At 44.6% G+C, this 22,305-nt stretch overlaps 1 protein-coding gene across 27 annotated transcripts in view; it reads right to left on the reverse strand.

Moving 5' to 3' along the window:
- The window catches only part of LOC100118026 (patronin), a 51,542-nt gene that overhangs the window by 13,337 nt on the left and 15,900 nt on the right, over window positions 1-22,305 (reverse strand). For 18 of the 27 annotated variants that reach the window (XM_031924219.2, XM_031924227.2, XM_031924215.2 and 15 more), the window contains exons 3-11: window positions 6,598-6,693; window positions 6,302-6,517; window positions 5,698-6,167; window positions 5,482-5,597; window positions 4,592-4,702; window positions 3,160-3,241; window positions 1,949-2,222; window positions 851-1,421; window positions 603-769 (exon numbers count right to left, since the gene is read on the reverse strand). In XM_031924219.2, coding sequence (XP_031780079.1) covers window positions 603-769; window positions 851-1,421; window positions 1,949-2,222; window positions 3,160-3,241; window positions 4,592-4,702; window positions 5,482-5,597; window positions 5,698-6,167; window positions 6,302-6,517; window positions 6,598-6,693 — 2,103 coding nt within the window. The remainder of the gene's footprint in view (window positions 1-602; window positions 770-850; window positions 1,422-1,948; window positions 2,223-3,159; window positions 3,242-4,591; window positions 4,703-5,481; window positions 5,598-5,697; window positions 6,168-6,301; window positions 6,518-6,597; window positions 6,694-22,305) is intronic. The other 9 variants (XM_032597538.1, XM_032597535.1, XM_032597534.1 and 6 more) reach the window with 3 other exon arrangements.

Genomic DNA, 22,305 nt, shown 5'->3' on the forward strand with positions numbered 1-22,305 from the left:
TTTTTTGATACTTGTGTACACTTTCTACATAATTTTTGTTACAATAATGAGATTACAAGGCAAATGAATAATGAACGTTTAAAAATGTGCTTTTACAATTATTGAAGAACTCAAGTGATAAGCTGAATCTTACATTTGGACTATTAAATAAAGACTATAATTTTGAATTCTAGAGCATAAATGATATATTTACTTAGCACAAGTATTATAAAGTTCAATGAAGTATAACAAATTAAAAGTTAATCTCGTGTAAAAATAATTGTATATACAAAATTAGACGATCTCATAATATAATAATTAAATTCAAACTCGGGATACATGCAAATTCAAAAAGGTTTAAATTAACGTCAAATTAATAACACATACTATAAATAGAGTGCGCTACATGCAATCAGGCATTAAAGAGATTTCGTGATTTACCCAGAGATTAAGAGTTAAAGGAGGTAAAATAAAAGGGATGTTTTAACTTATATAAACAAAAGTAAAACATTTGAACATACATCACAAATACAACGAAGGAATAAAGACAACTTAATCTTTACAGCGTTTTTGTGCTGCTGGGAAAAACGGCACGTAATCATTAAAAGAATTATTAAACCAACCTTCGTGACGGCTTGCAAAAATGCGGCTTTTCCAACTTTTTGCCGCCTCGTCGACATGACGAATTCCATTTTCTTTTTGTCATTTTCAATCTGTCGTTTTTTGGCTTCTAGTTTCAATCGAATATTATTCAATTCACACGCCATAACGGCAGTACCATTGCTTTCATCTAAATAGAAGACGAATACACTTTTAATATGAGCTATCATGATATGAACATTTAAACAACAAACAAAGATACTCAGCTAACCTGTTGAATTTCGTTCTAATTGCTGGTTCTGCTGATTGCTTTGTTGCTGCCACGTTGTCATGTTCGGCAGCGTTGCGAACGTCGTCTTCTTCTCGACAAAACCGTTACCATTGCTCTGGCCGTGTTTTTTGTTGGCGGCCGTCGTCGTCGTCAAGCTCTGCTTAGACTGCTGCTCATCTTTATCCTGCTCCATGTAGGTAAGATTAATCCCCTTTTCCGAACTTTTACTCAGATTTGCAAAACTGGCCATCTTCGTTGTGGTGCTGCCTGCCGCACTGGGCGCCTCGCCATCTGTGTTGTCGTTTTCCGTGGAATGTAGAATGTTCTTGAGAGACACGTGATGACTGAGATTCGGATTGGACTTTTGCCGTCTAAGTCGCGAGGGTGGCGGCGGGGGCGCGTCATCGCTCGCGTGCCCGTTGTCTGCCAGGATGAGATGCACGCCGCTGCCGTAAGCATCTTGGATACTTGACCGGGCAGGTAACGTTGGCTCAACCGTCAAACGAGGATGTCGAGCCACGTGCTTGCCGACCACCTTGTCCGGATTGCGGCCGATGTTATGCAGATTATCCTGGAACGACGGAAAAAAGACCCACACCTCATATTGCAGAGTTCCGTCGAACATGTGCTACGGTTGCTCGGTAAAAGACGTCGCAAGTGAATCACAAAAACGAATGATTTTTATGCTAGCAATGTGGTGTGAATGACGACAGAAGAAATGTGCATTGTTGAAAGAGACTTTACACAAAGGGAAAAAGTACTAAACTTTCAACCACCTGCTTGGTAATAACTTGCTTTACCTCAAATATAAACTTTTCTGAGAACAAATTTGAAAAAATACATAAGTCTTGTGCATTTATGCACAAGATGTCGAAACTTTAGTACCTATCCTTTTTTTCATTTGAGAAAGATGCGTGACAGAAGGACAATACAGAGTCATTTACGACGCTTTTTAACGAGTACAGCAGCTTGACTAAAGACTGTCTATCACAAAGCATTTTTGTCCGTTTGAGGTGTATATAAAAATAATAAAACAAAAAATGAAACAAGAATGAAACAGAAGCTCTAAAATAATAAGTAAACAATTCCTCGTCTTACTCTAATAGTCTCAATTTTTTTTAATAAGGTCTCGTGAACAAGATTATTTCTCACTTGGGACCCTCCGAAGTTTTCAATAGTAAGTTGCGAGTCTTCGGCGGTGGTAACGCTGTTGCGTCTTGATCTTCTACCGGCGTACGAGCTTCGTCTCTGATCTTCCCAGTTACTCGGCCGACCAGCGGCCTCTGCTCTTATTAATGTTTTATCATCGCACACTGAGCTTAACGTGGGCGGCTTTCGATGCGCCACAAACGTTTCTTCGCTGGTCGTTCTTCTGTGGACAGTAATCAGAAAGTTTTTCACGTATTATTATCATTTGAAAACTACAAATTTTCATAGTTAAATCAAAAGCTCTTGTTGCAATTAATTTGTTGTTGCTCAAACGTTAAACGTTAGTTTAGCATGCAAAATTTCTTAATTATTTTCAAAGCAATATAAAGCTATGACAAACTCGGACGTTATCCAAGTCGTTCATAAGTCAATATGGGTGTGTTATTATTTTATTTGATTAATTAATTAAAATGCAGTTACATTTTGCAAAAAGCATACGTATAAAAAATGCATTTAGTATTTGATTAAAGTTTGTAATTATTTTCATTAGATTGAATAATAAATCAAAATTGTATACTACACAAAAATCGAGATTATAGATAATAAATGAAATTTAAAATAATCACTATGAGCACGATTTGAATATAAATGAAATTTTTTTATTAAAATGTTCACATCACTGTTAAATTTTGTACGCACTCATTTTTATACCTGCAAATACACAAGGACTTGATAACATTCATTACTACGTGAAATATTGTTGCTGTTGAAAACTCGTGAAATTTTTCTTTTTGATAATCGCTAAACGTTTGATTTTCTGTTGTACAGGCAATTTCTCTTTTATTTTCTTTACAAAGTAGTAAAGAATAAAACATTTATATGAAACGCTTCTTATATTGATCTTGTAGTAACACTATAAAGTAACTACTTTCAGCAACGAGGTTATAATGCTTCTATACTGAATTTATGTATGGAAACGTAAACATAAACACCAGTTTAATAAGAATATTGGTATTCATAAATCACAAAATGAAAACCTATTAAAAGTAACGGATTTCATACCGGATATTCGAGTATAAAATGTGTATTATATTTTTTAATACTGTTTAACTTCACAATATGTAAAAAGCAAATAAATATCAAATGTGTCAATTTTATACCTGTCATCACTTAGATGAGATTCTGTGGTTTGCTGCATAGACTGTGACTTCTTTACTGTATTGTGCACCAGCGGCTTTGTAACTAAAATAGACAAATACTATATTTTAATAGATATTCAAAAGAAGAAAACATTTCCACTATAAACTACGAATACATTCTCCTACTAGACAGATAAATTATATAAACGCAAGCTGTATTATTCTGAATAATAAGTAATACAAAATTGTTATATTTGCAAATCTTATTGACTATCTAGATTTTTTAAGCATTAAAACAATTGCTAAGAAAGAAATATGTTTTTAAAGTAATACATCGATGTTCTTATAGTCAAATTCAAATTGAGAATCTAATGAAATTAGTAAGCGTTAGTCAACAGTTTTATATTAAATCGATTCTAAAACTTAATTTTCTTATGTTTAGTATTTTTTACTTACACGAACAAAGAATAAAAATTGACCATTTATTAGCTTCATTCAACAACTTTTTATGTAACTTTTAAAATATCATACAAAATCTACATAATGTTAGTCAAACGTAGGTATAGTAAAATAAAAGTATGAAACTGTGCTCCTGTTGTATGCATTGCTGCAAATAAGTTTCTTACGGGTGAGTCACATTTTTATTTTTACTACATTCTAACATCGTAGCATACTAATAGCTACAAAAGTCTACTACACCATAGAGCAAGTAAAAGAGAGAAAAATAACGAAGGAAGAAACAAAAAAAAACACTATCGAAGAAAAAATGCATCAAAATGAAAACATGTGCGAACATAAAGTGAAATACATTGCAAAAAATACAAACGAACGTATAGTATGAGGTGAATAGAAATAATCCACTAAAAAGTCCTTCGCCTTACTGAGCAGCGACTAGATAAACTATGCATAAAAAATAAAATGCATGCAAACTCAAGATGAAACGAAAGCGATCAAGGAAAGCATTAGCCAATGTATTGCTGCTTAAGGAGTGTACCATAATCATGTTCAGAATATTTTTAATCGCATTAATGTATCTATAATAGTTTGGCCGTTTTCTTCATTGATGTAATCAATCTTCCATGTATACGTAGATTTTTAGCAGAAAAACTCGAAGCAAACGATAAACTGAATTAAAATTGGCTTGATAAAACTTATTCCTACGCATTAATAACAAAAAATCGACCTAGATCTGAGCACGATTTTGCGATTAAATATTACAGACACTGTGCCGTTACTACGACCCCTTAAGCCTAGTCGAAGGACTTGATTTTTAACAAATGGATTTCCAAAAAATATATAAAAAAAAGAACAAGACATGAGAACATTCAAGTCGCTCGAGTTCGGCGACTATTTTCGTTGATAATTTATAAAAATAGATAAATATAGAGAACACCACTCAAGTAAAAAATAACGTTTGATGAAATTGCTGCTGATGGTATAGCGTGTCGGATACCTGTAAAGCCCGGAGCGGACATAGAGAGGTTGCTTCTCAAATCAGGTATCGGAGTTACGGACTGCGGCAGACTCCGTTTATGAGCTACGCCGTGACTATTGCGCGGGCACGCTGCTTAATGTGTGCAGTTCGTCAAGAAGAGGATTGCGAAGAGGCGCGCCGACCGCACAGAGTCAAGCATCGAGAGCGAGAGTAGTAGATACGCCATAGAGAGATATATGGAAATATTACATAGCTTTCATTAATTTCATCATATTCCTTAAGACAGACGGTTGTTGTTTTGCTTTCTTACATTCTCCTTAACATTTTCTTATCATATTGCACGTGTGCGTGTTTTTGTCTTTGTACACTTATATAATAATCATGGGTCAGTTAGCAGCCATTGAACAATTCAGTCGATTGGGTGCAACGATATCTCAAGACTGCGTGTACGTGTGTATAATATAAATATATATCAACAGTCGACACCAATAAGAAGCATGACACAATTTTGATCGCAGACATTCGACAACTAATTTTGACAGATCGCATAATATCAAAGAGCAGTAAGTAAGTAAGTAAGTAAGAGAGAAGCGACACTCCGAGTATACAGTATATAAAAAGCAGTTTGCGATCAAATTGTAATTTCATGAATAATAATAATAATAATAATAATAGTAATAATAATAAGTCGTAAAAAAAAGGAAAAATATAGAGCGAGTAAGTATGTAATATCATGTCAGACGTGCGAGCAAGCCTTCACCGATCATTTGTACCCCACCACCAAAAATGTATTTTCGCGGAATACAAAGAGAGGAGGTGGCCCATTCGGGCTACTTTCTGTTCATTTGCTCGCCGCGTGTCTACTAAACATTTGCAGCGTTTCTCTAGCAGACCATCGCTCTACTCACCGTCCAGATACTGCTGCGCGCTGTCCTCGCCCGGGTAGCGCACGCACTTGGCGGGGTGGATCTCCAAGACGTTGAACATCTCGGCCAGAAAGACTACTAGATTTTGCTTCATGGACCTGTGGTAAGGCGGAGAAACGGAGTTAAAGCGTGCAACCATCGTTCGTTGTTTGCTCTAGTAGAGAGAGAGAGAGAGAGAGAGAAGATTGCGCAATTTACCCCCTCATGTAGGTGACGTCTTCGGGCTGCATGTGGAAGATCGGATAAGGCAAACATCTGAGGCAGAACGCGTGCACGAGGGCGAGATTGTGTAGGGCGTCGGCGACGGAGGGCCTCTTGGAGACGCGTATGTCCATCCAGTTGAGCTCGCCGGGGCAGTAGTAGGCGACGACGGCCGCGAGTCCGACGCCGTCGCAGAGCGACTGGAGATCCTTGGCGGCGGGCAGCTCCGGGGGCAGTCGACTGCTCTTGTCACTGGAGTTGTTTGCCTCCTCGGCCTGGATCTTGGCGACGAGGGCCGAGGAGGCGTGGCTGATCCAGAGCAGCAGACCCCGCTCGTGATCCTGGGGATTCTCGATCGGCCGGGGCTGGGGGTCGAAGCGCTGTATGGCCGCGACCACTCGCTCACCCGTCACCACCTCCTTCGCGTACAAGACCATCAGGCCTTCTATCACAGCCATATGCGCGGACTGCAAATGAATTTTTTTCATTTAAATCGTTGCGAGTTGAAAGTGTGGAAGAGAAGAGCGAAAGAAATGGAGAAAAAATACAATCGTTCGCGGAGTGGAGGGCTCGGCGGGAGAGAAGAAGAAATGTAGGTTACCATTTTGAGAGGTGAGTTTTGGATGAGGATAGTCTCGGTGAGCGGCGTGCTATTTGGCTCGGCGACGAAGACGCCCTTTCTCGCGAGGGACGCCAGGATGCCAGTGTGATTCTGATTGTGGTAGTTCGGGTCCGAGTAGATGTTCGCCAGGGCCAGGCAGTAGAGTTCCGCATTGGACAGTGCGTGTACGATTTGCGGCTTCAGGTGCTCCTGATCCTGAAATTCCATCAAAGCCTCGTTATACTTGCTCCGCGCATTTCAAAACAGGAGGATTATCGTGACGAGGTCCAGCTTACCTCGTGGTCGCGGTAGTACGGCTCCCGAAGCTTTTCGGGAACGCGATTGTTGTACGCCTTCGACAGGAGCCATTTTACGGAGGCACGTTGTTTGGCCTGAAACGGTAAAAACAAAAATGATCAAATTTATTCGCTTGAACGATTAAACTTGTTCAAAGAATCCCAACCCCTCTGAATTTTTCATCGCGAAAAGACCGGCATTTTAATCACATTTTAATCCCATTTTAATCCCAATTGACCCAGTTCCTCTTTTTGATCTAATAGACTAAGTGCGGCGGCGATATCAGGCTGTATGTGCCTACGCGAAGCGGACACCGGCGAACTATGTCTGCCAAGGTATTGCGTAACTTTTTTGGAGTGAGATATTTTTAACGGTTTCTCCAGGAGCTGCACGCGACACCCGGTTCCTAAACTTTACTTTCGCGCGGAACTTGTTCTCCGGGCCGAGTGCGGGTCACATCAGAAAGTTCTATCCAGTTTTTTCGCATAAATCGTATGGTAATTTAACGACGATCGTATGTCATTCGTCTTATCTCTATACTTTGATTTTATAACTATTATCGCTCTCGGGTTAAAGTGTTTCAGAGATTATCCAACAGTATTGAACTTAGCACAGACTCGTGGACAGTGTTGGCTTTCATCCAATCGGCGAGTTTCAATTAAGAACGTAACAGATTTGAAAGCGAGACGATTACGCGAAATTCACGCGAAACCTTTTTATTACTCAATATCAGTATAGAAAACCGACACCTGATCGTCTTCTCGCCAACGAGATAGAAAAAACGAGATCACGTCCCGCGCGATTTCAATTTCCGCGCTAAAAAGCTTGGCAGATTTTCGAAAATCGCGGCCAAGCTCTACAAGCACGAGAGAGATGTTTTATTCGATAAAACGCCGAGATGGGGCAACACCGCGCCAGCGAATCCTCTGCGGAGCGTGAAATTGTACGCGGAAGAGAAAAAAAAATCGCTACCTACCTACGTTTTTGGGATACGGCAAAAAAAGGAGGAGGAGGAGGAGGAGGCGATTGTCAGCGTACTCGTTTTATCGGGCGATTACTCGCCGCTTATCCGTTGCTTGCGTGTGCCATGTAGTAGTGTACGTGTGGAGATGTAAATATAGAGCTGCGGCACATCTGCAGCGGAACTATCTATTTCTGCGACTGCGTTACTTTGTCACTGCGTGACATAACTCGGTATATATATTCGCTATAGCGTATGGAATTAGAAACGGCGATTCCGCAAAAAGTGTTACGGCGTATTTTACATTTTCCTCAATCTCGCTTGCAATCAAAATCGCATCAAAAGTTGAATATTCCAGACCCGATCGTTTCGGCAGCGCAGAATCTAAAATTCTCACAATTTCCTAAGAGCCATTCACCAGGTAGATACGACGCGCGGAGCACCTGAAAAATAAATCCCTCCGCAGCACGCGACCTTGTTCGGAAATACGCTCCCCCCGGCGATCTGGGTTACATTAATGAAAAACACCGCCCGATGCTGCGCGAGCAAAGTCCGAAAAACTCTTGACCCTCGTGCGCTGCCGACTCAATTATCGCAAGCGCGAAAATGACGAACCGCGCAGTTGCTGAAAAAAGGAGGTCGCGCGAGTGAGAGATGTAAGTGTATACAGGAAATTGACGATCTGGAGGATATCGCCGGCGAAGGTAAGCGGCTTTTCTCACTCGGGAGGGGGGATGTAGCTGCAGCGGCGGATAACTTTACGGGCCGTTGGCTGCAAGCCTTCCGTAATGTCTGGACTCTGTATACGCGTGGAGGCGCGTGCGCCGTATGCAGCGCGAGAGAGTAGTAGTAGTATAAGGAAGTTCAAACGCGAGTGTATTCTTCGTCGACGAGTGAAATACTCGCCGCTATTTCGAGGGATCGTTTTATAAATTTAATAAAGAAAATAACCAACGATCAGCAGTCGTCACGGCGATTCGATAATTCAATTAGCCAAGAGAGCAGTGCACGCCGCTTCCCTCGTAATTAAGCCGCATTGGACAATGCGAAATTATTTCTTATACAGCTACGTATAAAACATCTGAGCGGAAGTCGTTAGAAGCTGCATACTTTTATTTTCAGTCACGCTCCGGCGACTCCTCTCGAGGATCGTAAGCACATCGAATCCGCGCATCATCAACACCGCGCAAATCCAACAATCCCCGTAGAATTTTTCAGCCGCGCGCCCGAGCGTTCGTCGTCATGACAACGCAATCCTGCAGCAGCGCCCACAGCTGCGAACGCAGTCGTTAAAGCCTGTTACCTAATTAAACGCGCGTCATTATCCGCTTCTTCCTTTTCGGTAAGACACACGCGGAGTCGATATCGCTGCTGGGGTGTGCAGTCGAGTGTGCACAGCGGTGCCAGCGGGCGATCCTAGAAACGGCGGCAAATAGGGCACGCGCGTTTCTATTTCCACGCGGCGGTTGCGGCCGACGCCCCCTTTATAAGCGCACCGTGTTACGAAGCGCGAGGAAATATGCATATAGGTACGCACACGATGCGCTAATCATTATAGGATACGAAACGCTTAAAATACCGAGTTACGAGTCGGCTGAAGTTATACCACTCGACTCCTCGCGCGCTCTCCGAGGAATCCTAATTCCAGATCAATAAGGAGCCGACGAACTGCGGGCAAAAAGCTGCCGCCGCCGCCGCCGCCGCCGCGCATTATGCATCGCGGAGCACGTATGTAGCCTGGAAACTGCAGCAAGACACGCGAGGCAAAGTGTACACACGGACGATAAGGCGGTAGCGGCAGACGGAAGTCCATCGCTGGACGCGCCTTAAAAACTCGATGTACTGTGTGCTTCTATAAAAAGACGCCCCGTCATCGGGCTCGCTTTATTACAGATGATGCGCTCGTTACGCGCGCGCGCGCGCGTATGTGTTTGTGTGTGCGGCCAACTTTTCACGGCTCTTCCCTTTCATTTTCTCGCCGAGTAAGAGACAGAGCTTTTCATTGTCGTCCCTCGGGGTGCGACGACACGCTGGGTTGGCTTGGAAAATAGCTCGGGCTGTTTTCGGATAATTGTGTGTGCGTCGTCGAGTGGAATAATAGTGATTACGTAATAGCGCAAGAAAAATCGGAATCGATTCGTGACAGTGTCAAATGCCTTAAAACCGGGGAGAGAGGGGGGGGTCATTAGCAAGCAAATGGCTCAATTTGCCGTTTTGCTTTACATAATCGAGGATCGCTCCCGATGAGAGTCGAGTGCGTTCAGTGGCCGCATTGATCGATTTTCACTCGTACATACAAACGAATGAAAATTCGTACGATAACTGTTGAATGTAGCGATGCGTCAGGCCTGTCGCTGCCCAAAAAGCTTTGACGTCCACGACATTTACCTGTTGCTACGTCGAAGCACAAAGAAAGCGAAAGCCCATCGATCAGCTTCCACCCACGCCTCTCCGGAATATTATTTCCTCCGAAGACCGACCTTGACTGCGGCTCCGGCATCATCAGCGAACTTCGAAAAAAACTGCAGCTTCAGGCCTATACCGAGTCCGCGTCTCGCTCGGACGGGCAACGCCCGCGTCGAGCCGTAAATTCAGCCGTCGACCGAGCTACGGGTTCATTGTTTCCGCGCGCGATGTGTCGGTGATTGAAAAATCGGAAACTGCTAGAAAGCCGTAAGTACGCGATTTGCTCTTCGCTCTTCCATAAAGTTTAATATTCGCGCCGTTTGGTTTCCCGCTGCGGTAAATCATCGACGAGGAGATCAGTAGTACAGTCAGCACGAGGTTTTACGGCTCAGCTTTGTTGGAGAAGTAGGTTAAAGACTAGGCGAGAGTGTGATATAACAGAAGAGTAAACACCTCCGATTGTTCGGCGGGTCATCCCTTTCGACACACTTCGGGATCGAAGGATCGACAGACGCAGCCTATTGTCCGCGGGCTCCAGTACAGCACCAACTCGGATATCCACCGAGCGAAAATGACAATTTTTGAAATATTCCTTCGCGGAATCTCAAGCCAGCGAAACGGCCTTGTTACTTAACCGAGAATACTCGGAAACTTTCTATACATTGTACCGCGAGCCTTAACGCCGCTGGAGCTGAGAAACTGTCCGTTCACGACGAGACGTAATGTGCAATAATACCGGCTTTCCTTTTACGCGCCTTGCTTGCTTGCTTGCGCACGCGATTCCGCGTAAATGGTATTATTTGCGCCTTAAAGATTCTATTGCCCCGTGTTATCGGGAAATTGAGCTGGAATAATGAATGCCCGCTTTTTCTCCTACCCGGTGTATACGTCAGCGTTAATAATCAATTGACTTTGATGGAGTGAAAACCGGTGAACGGCTGTGTAAACAGGACGAAAAGCCCGCGAAAATTTAAATTTAAATACGATAATGGACTGAAGCGTGCGCCGCTCGATTCGAAGATTGAGAAGTAGTATTATAAAGAGATACGCGGAGGAGATATGTCACGCCTTTGTGTGTGAGAGAGAGAAACCATTTACATTTGCCATGCATTCCGGCCACGGACACCGGTGCAGCCTACTCGCGCTAGACTCCTTACAGCAGCCGCCTTTTTGTTTCAAAAGACGCTTGCCGTACATGGCGCGCACTTTATGCTCTGCGTTTGGGGAGTCGTCGCGGCGAAAATTGATATTGGATTAGACTCAGCTCCGGTCGGTGTGGCCGTCGTAAATAAAGCGCTCTCGGCTTATTGCGATCGGAGTCACGCATAGTCCGCGCGACGTGTCTGTCAAGCTTATATAGAGAGAGAGACGACTGGCTAATATAAACCGTAATATACGTCGCCGCTACTTGTCGTGCACTTGTGCCGCGACTACTTCTGCTGCTACACACGGCTGCAGTGACAAGCGGCTTTCGCGTGGGAGGAACATGGGATCCGTTAGGAAAGATTTCGACTTTGAACTTGGGAGGATCGATTTTGTGCAAACACTCGTGCTCTTTACAAGCTCGGAATTATATGTAGTACAGTATGTAATTTTTCCCCGACCTTCTTCGAGCGAATATTTGCGGCATCCTTTGATGTTGCAACTGCGGACTGACGTCACGCGAAGGAACTTTACGGAGCTATAACTTTTGCAGGCTATTTGACAAATGCAATAAGAGAGTATAAATTAGCTTGTCTTTCCTCGGTATGTAAACGTGCCCTTTTTCTACTTAGCTCGATCAACTTTTCGACGGCGATGAAGTTTCGTCAGTCAAGCGATACAGCATCAGCGACAAAAACGGAAGAACGTATCACACTAATATACATCAATTGGCAATCAAGTATGTGCAGTCCATTATATAAATCTCGCGTGTATTGATATTAAATTTGACGTTTTCTCTTGACCTACGCCTACGGCCTGACGAGAGGAACGAAAGAGACAACTTGCTCAACGAGCATATTGTGTAAGTCGCGCGCGGAGAACTTCACGGAGAGTATCTGCACGCGGCTGGATTTGTCTCGCGAGCTTGAATTTCAATGAATCTCGAAACGCCATCTGGATATCTCTCGACATAAACAATGTGCGCTGCCAGCTTGTTAACGCAGACTTTCAATTTGTCAAACGGAATCGTCGCGTTCTTGCAAACTTGGAGCATCATACGCAGGATAGAACGCGTAATTTATGTATATTTATTCGTCTTTCCGACGCCGTCTATCCTTCCATCCTATTTTCGCTTCTTCCATAAACAATCTTGACTCTTCCAGAATCTGCACGCGCGCAGTTAATAAAAAGTTGCAGAGCCTACGCCTCGTCATTAAAATGCCGAGGTAGAATCTGAATTAGGCCGATTTCCTTGAGAACCTTTTTCCACCTCGAAATGCTCGTACTCGCATCAGCGAAAGAATACATTATTCAAATGCGCCGATTTCCCAACCAGCTTCCTCCGAAAGAAAACATTGCGAGAAAAACTTTCGATTATTTTCAGGGTAAGTCAAGTCTCGCGGTAAACAAAGCCCATTCATAAACATCGAGCAGCGGCAGGCGAATTCAAACAAGATCTGAAGTGTACGAAAAAATATCGCAAAACGAGTTTTATCGCAGCGGCGGCGATGTTACACAGATACACTCGCACATCACGGCGAGTCGGAAGTTAATTATTATCATAGCGCTCGCAATGCAACCGGTCTCTCTCTTTCTCGTCGTCGTCATGGGCGCGGTTGAAGAAGGCCGCGTCGGCTGTGTGCGATCCGATTGCGGTACCGTTGCCGCCGCGCGTACAATATATAATCGCGAGAGACTACTACTAAGCGCGAGATTAGCATCGCTTTTGTCAGCTGTGCGCGATTTGCGTCGCGATCTTTCGGCCTTTCTTTATTGTCCAGCCGATGAATTATTTCGAGCCGCGACTAATTGCCGACTCGCTGACGTGTGTGAGCGATCGGAGCTTGTTTATTGCTCATGGGTGCAGGACAGTTTAGTACTGCATAAAACTTTATGCGACTATTATGTTCGCCGCTGAGGGGGAATTTTCAGTGCGCAGCAGGTTTTTCGCGTTCCTTGCATTTCTAACTGTGGTTTTTAATAGCCTGTCGACTTTTGCTCCCGGACAAATTTCAGCTGCGGATCATGCAGCTTCTGTAATGAAAGTGACAGCCCGAGTACGTTTTGATGTTTCGAAAGCGCGTTACCATTCAATTCGTAAATCAGCATTACCGATAGCGTCACGTGTAATTTAAGAGTACACATACTCTGCGAGAGCGAATACGCCACACAACATTAGCTATACTCGTATCTGTCGGATCGAGCCTAGCGCGATCACGCCTTGATTTACATTATTCCAGCCGCGATCCGTATTTGGATTTCTTATTATATCCAACAACGTGCAATCATCATTATTCAGCCTTTAAAAACAGCTTTCGCATTACGGGCCTGCTAATTGAACTCCACTCGCGAGCGTACACCGAAACATCTTGGCTAATCAAAGCATCCGCAGACGGAAACTAATCAAAGACTACGTTCAATAGAAATATCCAAGCATAGTCGACGGGGAACGTCCGCGTCCCACCAAGCCACTCGATGCCGCGACCGCACAGCCACGTGCCCGCGGAAAAAGAGCCTACAGCCTCTATTTCAAGCCAGCATCCTCCGCGACTGAAATTCAAATCACGTCGCGACCGCACGACAAACACCTCTCGCTCTCGCGCACGATCGGCTAAAAATCCTCAAACACACGCGGCTTTCTAGACTCTCTCGGCACCGCGCGAGTGCAACAGCGACGACGGCGAACTCTCTCCTGAGTAGGTCGCTGGGTTGCTCGGTCGATGCAGTCCATACGGGCGTGCTCGCGCGTCTAGAGAAAGGCAGCGCGCGGCGCGATGATGATCGCGAGGAATGCAGAGCCGGGCCATTTTTCCCCAGCAGACACCATGCGGGCTTGTCTCGCGCGCGCGGAATCGACTAGAGGGAGGAGCTAGTTCGACGGTGAAAGCTTTTAGGGCTGGGCTAGAGCAAATTATGATTTAGTGCCCGAGGTGGGCCCTATGATAGCATAGTGCAACGATTTGACGAGGACGATTGCAAGCTCGTGTACGGGGAATTCGAGCTGGAAATTGGAAAGGACGTCAGCGGCGGCGGCAGCGCCGAGCAGGTACAATTAGTCGACCAACTCGTTCCTAAACTCTCTGGCCAAACAGGCAAACATGCGCCGGGAATGTTATGTTAAGCGCAGTCAAATGTCTTAAAATGGATCGATTACATGCCGCACTCTAACTCTGGTTCGTCCCTCTTTCCCTCTCTTACTCTGCGCGCGACTGTCTCTCTCGGTGCTGCTGCTGATGCAGTATAGTGTGCTCCTTTTAAAGAGGTCAATTTTACGTATCTCCCCGCACAATCGAGCCGTTTCCAATGCACGCGCCGGATGAAAATTAGATATCGATTGTGTAGACTCGCTCGACAATGAGCCGCGTTCGCGCAAACTTGAAAAACTTTGAACCAGTTTGGGCCGTGCCGATTCCGCGGTGTGATAATGAACTTCTCCCCCGAACTGTTTGCGCTCTACTCCGGAATCACGCAAAACATCCCTCTCGCTTATGTCAGCGACGTTTCCCCGCAGACATGCAATATGCACGAAAAGCCCGATCAGGCCGAATCATGTCACTCGAGCGCGGTGAAAGTTCAGGACCGCAAAAAGTCCGCGAATTACAATGCAATAAAGTACCAGCACACACGACGTTTACGCACGTGCAGCTTCGCCTGGGAAAATCGAGTCCCGAGCTAATAGAGCTATTGGAAAGCATCGCAGCCTGATTTTTAACGGCTTTTCTCTCGCTTAGCGGAATTCGCGCGCGACAACGCTACACTTCCATTCTCGATCCGTGTCCGGCTCATATCGCGCTCTCGCGTTCCCTTTACGCGCGGATTTCTCTGCGCCCCGATTATGTGCGACTGCAGCGCTCAAGTTCGATTCATTCACTGCCCTCTCGTGCGTGCGATGAATATTTGCTGGAGGAAAAAATTACTGCGGATGAAGTGTGCAGTTGGAATTTTCGGATTGATCCGCGATCGATAAGCCTTCAGCCCGTAATCCAAGCGTTTTATCATTTTCGAGATAGCGGTCTAGCTTTCTAGAATAAACCTACTTCAGGAATATCGCGATCGGCCGCGTATCCGTGCAATTTGAGATAGAAGTGAGAGAGAGAGAGAGAGAGAGCGACGAACTTGAAAACGTATCAGTTAACTAATGAGTGTTTTGAAAAAATTATAATGTCATACACGCAGACGTAATGAATTGTAATATACAGCGCCAGAAGAGTACTTGATTGAACTAATTAAAGCTTATGCATTTGAATAATAACATCTGAAAAAAGGCTACCCTTGCAATCCAATGCATAAAAAAGTATGCAGAAGGAAAATATGATACATCGAGCGGCCGTATCGAATATCGGAAATCTCATAGCAGAGAGTTTTATGAATTCCTTGAGAAATGTCGTCGCCCACACATAACCTCCACTTACGCCACTCTAATACGTAGTATTTCAATATCTATCCACTGCCAATCGCTTATGCGATTTTCCACATTCATACAACCGCGTCGTCTCAGCAGCAATAACTCGGCTGACTTGTCATGTGCCGTTTACTCGCGAAAGATAAGATCGACCGATTCGATTCGAGTTCTGGACGCGATTACAGGAGACGCATTTGAAAAGATATTCCCATTCGGATTCTGTGTTTTTGAAACGGTGCGGAGTGCGATAACCGAGTGATTAACATAATTCTTGAACGTGCAGTAGCAGTAGCCTGAATTCATTACCCAATGGCCATCGATTACACCAATGTTATAAAACTTTTGCATAACGCGGCTGATGGAAATCAATTAATCTCACCCACTAGCTTTAAATTATTTCCCGTGATTGACTCTGCGTACGAGTAGAATATTCAAGCGTGTTTTTCTCGCTTTTAACGCATACGACGTTTATGCAAGGGTCAGCGCAGTATTAAACTTCCTATGTGCAACTAAATTTATGACGATGACATTGCTGCTAATTTTAGACGCCGATACATTATTTATTGCACGCGTGAGTTTGCAAAATTTAATTATAGCTTTTTATAGAAAGATGAGACCCATTAAATTAAATTCACTAAAAGAGAGGATAGCCTCGTCATTCGTTTTCACAGCCTCTCGACCACATCGTCAAGTGGCAATTTTCGTGCAGTGACTGTGAGAAAAGCACGGGTGACAGTCGTGTTTTCTATTTCTCTCGGGATGACCCACATTCTAAGAGACCCATCGCACGTTATCGAGGTTAACCATTACCCTGATTACGAATTCAGTGTGTATGCAGCGAGCTAATCGAACTTTGACTTACGTACTGGAAATAAGGGATTTTGAAAAGTTGACTGTCTTTGAAACTCACCTGCAACAGAAAAAAATGATCGTGGTTAATAATATGCATCGTAAATAATATTTTTTTAAATTTCTAGATTAGATATCTGAAAAACGACGGGGACCAAACTCGAAATACTAGACACCAGCACTTGGCCGCGTCGAGTGCCTGCGATAATGTGCAAGTGGCGAAGAAAAGGGAAACGCCAGTTACCCTCATAGATTATTTTAACTTGGAAGCGGAGCCTCGGAAGTACCAACGAGAGCGTGAAAAACTTTAACGACCTAACGAGTTCGACTGCAGGCGCTCGAGGGAAGATTATTTTCCTCTCTCACGCCCACACGTATACGTATAACTGTGTCTGATGCTGGGCGAGAGAGACTTTTCGCCTAAGGGAATTTCGGAGGAACTTTCACGCGCTCTTATCAAATATTACGCGGCGCTCTTCGACGTACAAAATTCAATTGTAAAATTAATATCATCCTCTAAAATTTAATTCACCTAATGAAGAAACCTGTCAAAATCACACTTTAATATAACCATTGCTCGCCAAGTCCATAAGAAATTCCTGCAAACGGGCAACCATAAAAGTATCTCCCCGTAAAGCCATCATCGCGCAGTGGAGAAAGCAAAAGAAAGGGTTAAGACTCAACCCTCGAGCGGCAAAGATCGAAGAAGAATCGCGCGGTACGGCTTCTTGTGTGTGCGTTTATGGCTGTCGGGCAGAAGCACTGTTTAGGCTCGTTACTCTCGCGCGCGGAGGCGCGAACTCTTGTCACGAACTTGGACAGCCGAGAGGCAGTAAAGCCGGCGCGACGTTCTTAACAGTTTATTGTACGGCGTCGACGACGGAAATCCGGCTTCGCTGATTGCGAAAATAGCCTTGGACGAGAGGCGAGATGGGTTTTCGGCAATCCGTTAATCATTGCTTGAATTTTAAAAAAATCACTGGGAAAGCTTTTATTCTTTGTAAATTGTGTTGTGTTTTCACGTCAACCGAGAGAGCGACCCACGGGACAAACGATCATCTCGCGACGTTCTAAATCAGCTCTCAAGAAAGCAGCTGCGTTCTAGAAATTCAGCGCAGTACAATGTATACCTTGAATGAAAACAAAGCATGGTACAGCGTGGAATGCGTGCTTTTCGCGTGGGTTCCCATCACCGACCATAATACGCGCGCCCGAGCTCTGTTTTGCAACATAATACTCTCCGCACCGAAATTCCCTTTGGAGGCACCGCTGAGCGCACGTGTGCGGACAATGTATCAGTCAAACACTGGGCGTAGGATTTATCAATCCGCCAGTTTCTATTAGAGTGTTGATATTTTTCAACTGATGCATCGAGAAGGAGCAGCACATCTGCTCCGGGAAAATTATTTCTGCGCGCCTGTTCCTAAAACTAATCACCTCGCGCTGCGGTATAATTCCTCGGGGAGAGCAAACAAAAGGATTGTTTAAAATTGCATCAGCGTGATCTCCCGCCCAGCTGCAGCAGCTAAATACGTAAACAGACTATCTGCATTACAGACTACTCGTCGCGGCAGCTCTCTCGCGGGACTTTCAAACTCGAGCTGTATACAGAGAGCGGTGCGCTCGAAAATACATGACGTCACCGCACACGAGGACCGAATCATCTGTTCGCGGGCTGCAACGTCACAGGCATAAACAACGAGCAACTGCAGGCGATCGCGGTTCGACAACACCCAGTGCCAAACACAAATAAAGCGGCATATCCAATTGAAATCACTTGGAGAGCCGCCTCGAAAAAAGTGTCGATATTTTATGTACAAAAGACCGGATTCCCGCGTTGCTGACACGATATTACGTATATACAGGCACGCGTCGCAGTTCGTGTCTCGCTCCTTTTATGCCGATGCCTATACTGCGCCTGTCTCCGTCTCTCTCTCTCTCTCTCTCTCTCTCTCGCGCGCGCGCGCGCGCGCGCACCGCGCTTTATCGCAAGAACGCGTGGGCGTATGTACATGGAAGGAGGAGGGATAAAGCAGCGACTCGGGATGTGTCGGAAGGCCGAAAGCATAGCCTTGCGGGGAGGGAGAGGAGACAGTCCTTCTTGATCTTCGCATATACATACGCGTGATTAACATATCGCCGGCGTGTTGTCGCCGCCGCCGCTGCTGACAAATCGTTCGTCCTCGAGCGCCGATTCGTTTTGGGGAGAGATGGACGTGTCATTCTCGCCGTTGCCTCATATTGGTGTGTCAAGAGCTGCGGGCTTTTTTGCAATCGAGGAGAGGTTCTAGATAAATTTGTTCAGAGTTATGTAGCATTGGGTATAGCCGTATAGGTTGTTAAAATTTGTTCTCCGATTAATTTTATGACTGGAGTTTTATCTGGAATCGATTTTCAGCAACGTTTAGCGGATTTTAAAATAAATTATATTGCAAATTTGATGGAAATCTGCATTAGAAGTCACTTAACAACTTGCACTGCAATAAAATTGAATTACGCAGATAAATCTCGGAGCACAAGATACGTCTGCTGAGTATAATTACCCGCCACGACACTCAGCGAAATTAGATCAGCATATATTTACCAGCATAAAAATACAACTTAATAAGAGCGCCAACTGTCGGCGCACGCACTCTTGTATACAGAACGCACCGGAAAAAAAAACGGATGATAATTCCATGCAACATTATTTTGCCCGCAGCAGCAACGACCGGTCTTTCATAAAACCACACACTGCCCAGATTGAGCCCACCATATCGAGCGTTATAAGAGCTCGAAAAACAGAGAGACGAGTCTTTGCGTAGCGTACGGGGCGGCTCCGATCAGCAGCCACTTATCCGCAATCTTGGCTTCTTTCTCGACTGCTGCACTGCACGCGAGACGTTCTCGGAACTTTTCACCCGAGCAATGTCAAGTGAGGAGGGGTATCGCGGCGTCGACGTACCACATGCCATGGAAAGTGCTTTTCGTATGAAGCGACTCTTTATTCAGAGCGAGTAAATTACTGCGGGTCGTTGCATGATTTTTTTTTTGACCGCTGGTAGATTGGAACTGATGTTTTTGTGAATTAACGAGCGAACGCGAGATATTTTTTAAAACTGTGTCAATTTTAATTGCGATGCTTGTCTTGCATAGTTACTTATATGTGAAAAAATGTGTAGCCCCCGGCTGATGGTTGATTCTTCTAGAGAATTTAATCACACGTCGAGTGCACTATTGACGTTCAAGTATTGCATATTTTCATATGGCAGCGTTAATCCTTCGATGCACGTAATAATTATATATTGTTAGATGATCTCATGGCTCGTCGGAAACAATTATCCTTAATATATTCCAGGCGTTTTCCGAGATTTATCTTTAAAGCAATTTCTCAAGTATTCGATTTTTCAATGCTCTTACCAAAAAGAGACGCAGTATCCAAATCATTCAGGAATTAATGGACTAATTCCAGCTCTTTGGGACGAGAACACTTCGTAGCTTGGCGTTTCAACGTCCCGATCATCGTCGGTTCTCACCACCAAACAATAATCCATGAATCATTCTCCAAGCACTTATCGCGTTTTACCAAGTGAAAATACAACGGACTACACGCGCGAGCACTTCAAAACCGAACTTTCACTGTAATGATTAATAAGTCCATTATCGAGCTTATTAAAAGCATCAACGCTATGGACGTCGAAGGAGAATGAAAATTCACTTGAAAAGGTACCACAGCTTTCTAGAGGTGTAGTATTAGTGCGCAAACAAGAACGCGATATTGCAAGTCAAGAACCAAATTGTAACGCGGTCGCGGTGTGCCTGTGCGAATTTATACCTTCGAGAGAAAAAATCAACCGTAAACTAGATCGAGCGGATAGATGAAAGTTATCAGCCGCGCAGATATTTTCGAGAAAAAGAAACTAGAGACCCGCGAAGTAGAGCAACAATGACAAATCCTCCGCAATATTTGAGAGCAACTCTTTTCTGCCGTAAAATTTGCGACGAACGAGAAAAGTTGGCGAGTTTACGATCAACTCGGCAAGGTTATCGTTCCGCAAATCGTATATCGTGTATACAAATAGTCGATACATCGCGCGGCGTTAACGACATCCTGTTCCAATAACATGTAAACACACATTCCATCCGCGCGTTATTTCACAAAATCGCGCGGGATAGTATTGAAAAGTTTGATATTACGGAGATATAGCCTACAGCGGCAAGGTATATCCACTGACACTGCAATTACGTTTCTTCGCCTATTACCGCAGCAATCAACACCGTCGCGTTTGCAATGAAAATTCATCAAATACCATCACCCAACCCGAGACCTCGAGAGACAGCCCAGCGCGTCCTCCCGCATAGTTTCACACGTCGAGCTCGCACAGCACCAGTAACAAAAACACGCGTTAATCAGCGGCTTGAGATAAAGTCCTCGAGCCGGCGAACAATGAAACTCGGCGACACCGAAAGAAAAAAAACTTGGCAGACGCGCGAGAACGGAAGAAAAAAACTACTGCCGACGAAGAGCGCAGTAAGCTCGATTGCCGGCGACTGGAGCTAGCTGTAGCTCGAGGATGATGCTCACTCGGTGAGCTCGCACTGTTTCGCATGTGGATCGCCAGGCACGCACCGATGAGCGCATTAACTGTTAAACGCGGGCTTCTTCCTCGTCTTGTCTTGCTTTTTTCTTTCGCGGTGTATCGTTTCCGCGGTCGTGCTGCTGCTACTGCTGCTCGTTCGGTGTAATTAATGTCTTGCTGCCTACCGGCGTTCGATAATTCCCAAGGGGGAGTGAGAAAAGAGGCTTTATACTTCTGCTGCAGCGTGCGGAGCTAACGATTCGCCTCTTATCGCGCGTGGAATGGTAATATCTCAGCGGATTGCTGCTCGCTGAGCTTTCAATTAATGACGCGCCGGGGTATGGGTATAGTCGAAAGGGGTTGGATTCGATTAACTTTTTTTCAACGGAAAGAATATTGCAGCTTGCCAAGCGCGCTGTATATCGACAGGCTCTATTCAAATATTGCTACATAGGCTCGATTTGCATTCATCGCTCGTTGATAATGATCATCTCGGTACCGTATCGAGGCTGCGAGCTTTTATTATTTACCCGTTATCCGACGCGGCCGCAATGTGGAAATTCGCGCGCGGTAATCAGCGAGCAACACTTTCTTCGTAAAATCCAAGGTGAAATTTGCATTTCCGTTAACGGATCGCCGAAGTACGATACGTGTGATAATCGTATCGATTACTCATACATATTGGCGGCGCGCAGCGCATACGCTCGTGTAACTAAATATGTATAAAACACGAGGATATACTGCTGCAGTTCTCGACTTTCCTGCTATACCTAACTAAGTTCACTGGGATAACGACCTGCGCCGCCGCAACTTTCTATCTTCTTTTGAATAATGTGCAACTTCTTTTCCCCGGGATCGCGCTCACGTTTCATTATACAGCCTCTTTAATGTCCGCCGCGGCGTCATTAAGTACAGTAGACTGAAAAAAAAAAATTGTTGCCTGCCAACAATCAACGACAGTTCTTGAAACTATGTGTGTCAAGTGTAGTTTTCTGGAGTTTGTAAATTGAAGCCTAACCAGTTGCACCGCTGGTCGACGGGGCTTTATTGGAAGTTCCGCGAACCAAACTTCTCGCCGTAAATCTATCTCCGCCCGATTCGGAAGATAAAACAAAGTTCCAAACGAGCCGTAGTCCTAAATCGCCACTCGAGCAAAAAACAACAAGCCTCAGTTGCGATTTTGGCAGAAACTCAATACAAACTTCCTCGCCGCCGATCTTTCAATCACAATCCATCGCGCAACTAGTTCTCTCTGCCGCAGTCCCATAAAATCCAGGCTTCGTTTCATCAGTGCACTGCGTCGAGAGAAAAAATCTACTCCGAGTTTCGTCACTGTCGCTCGCATTTTCTATCTTGCGAAGCAGCAGCAGCTGATGATATGCCGTAA

The sequence above is a fragment of the Nasonia vitripennis genome, chromosome 2 (assembly GCF_009193385.2).
Source record: "Nasonia vitripennis strain AsymCx chromosome 2, Nvit_psr_1.1, whole genome shotgun sequence".
NCBI lineage: Eukaryota > Metazoa > Arthropoda > Insecta > Hymenoptera > Pteromalidae > Nasonia > Nasonia vitripennis.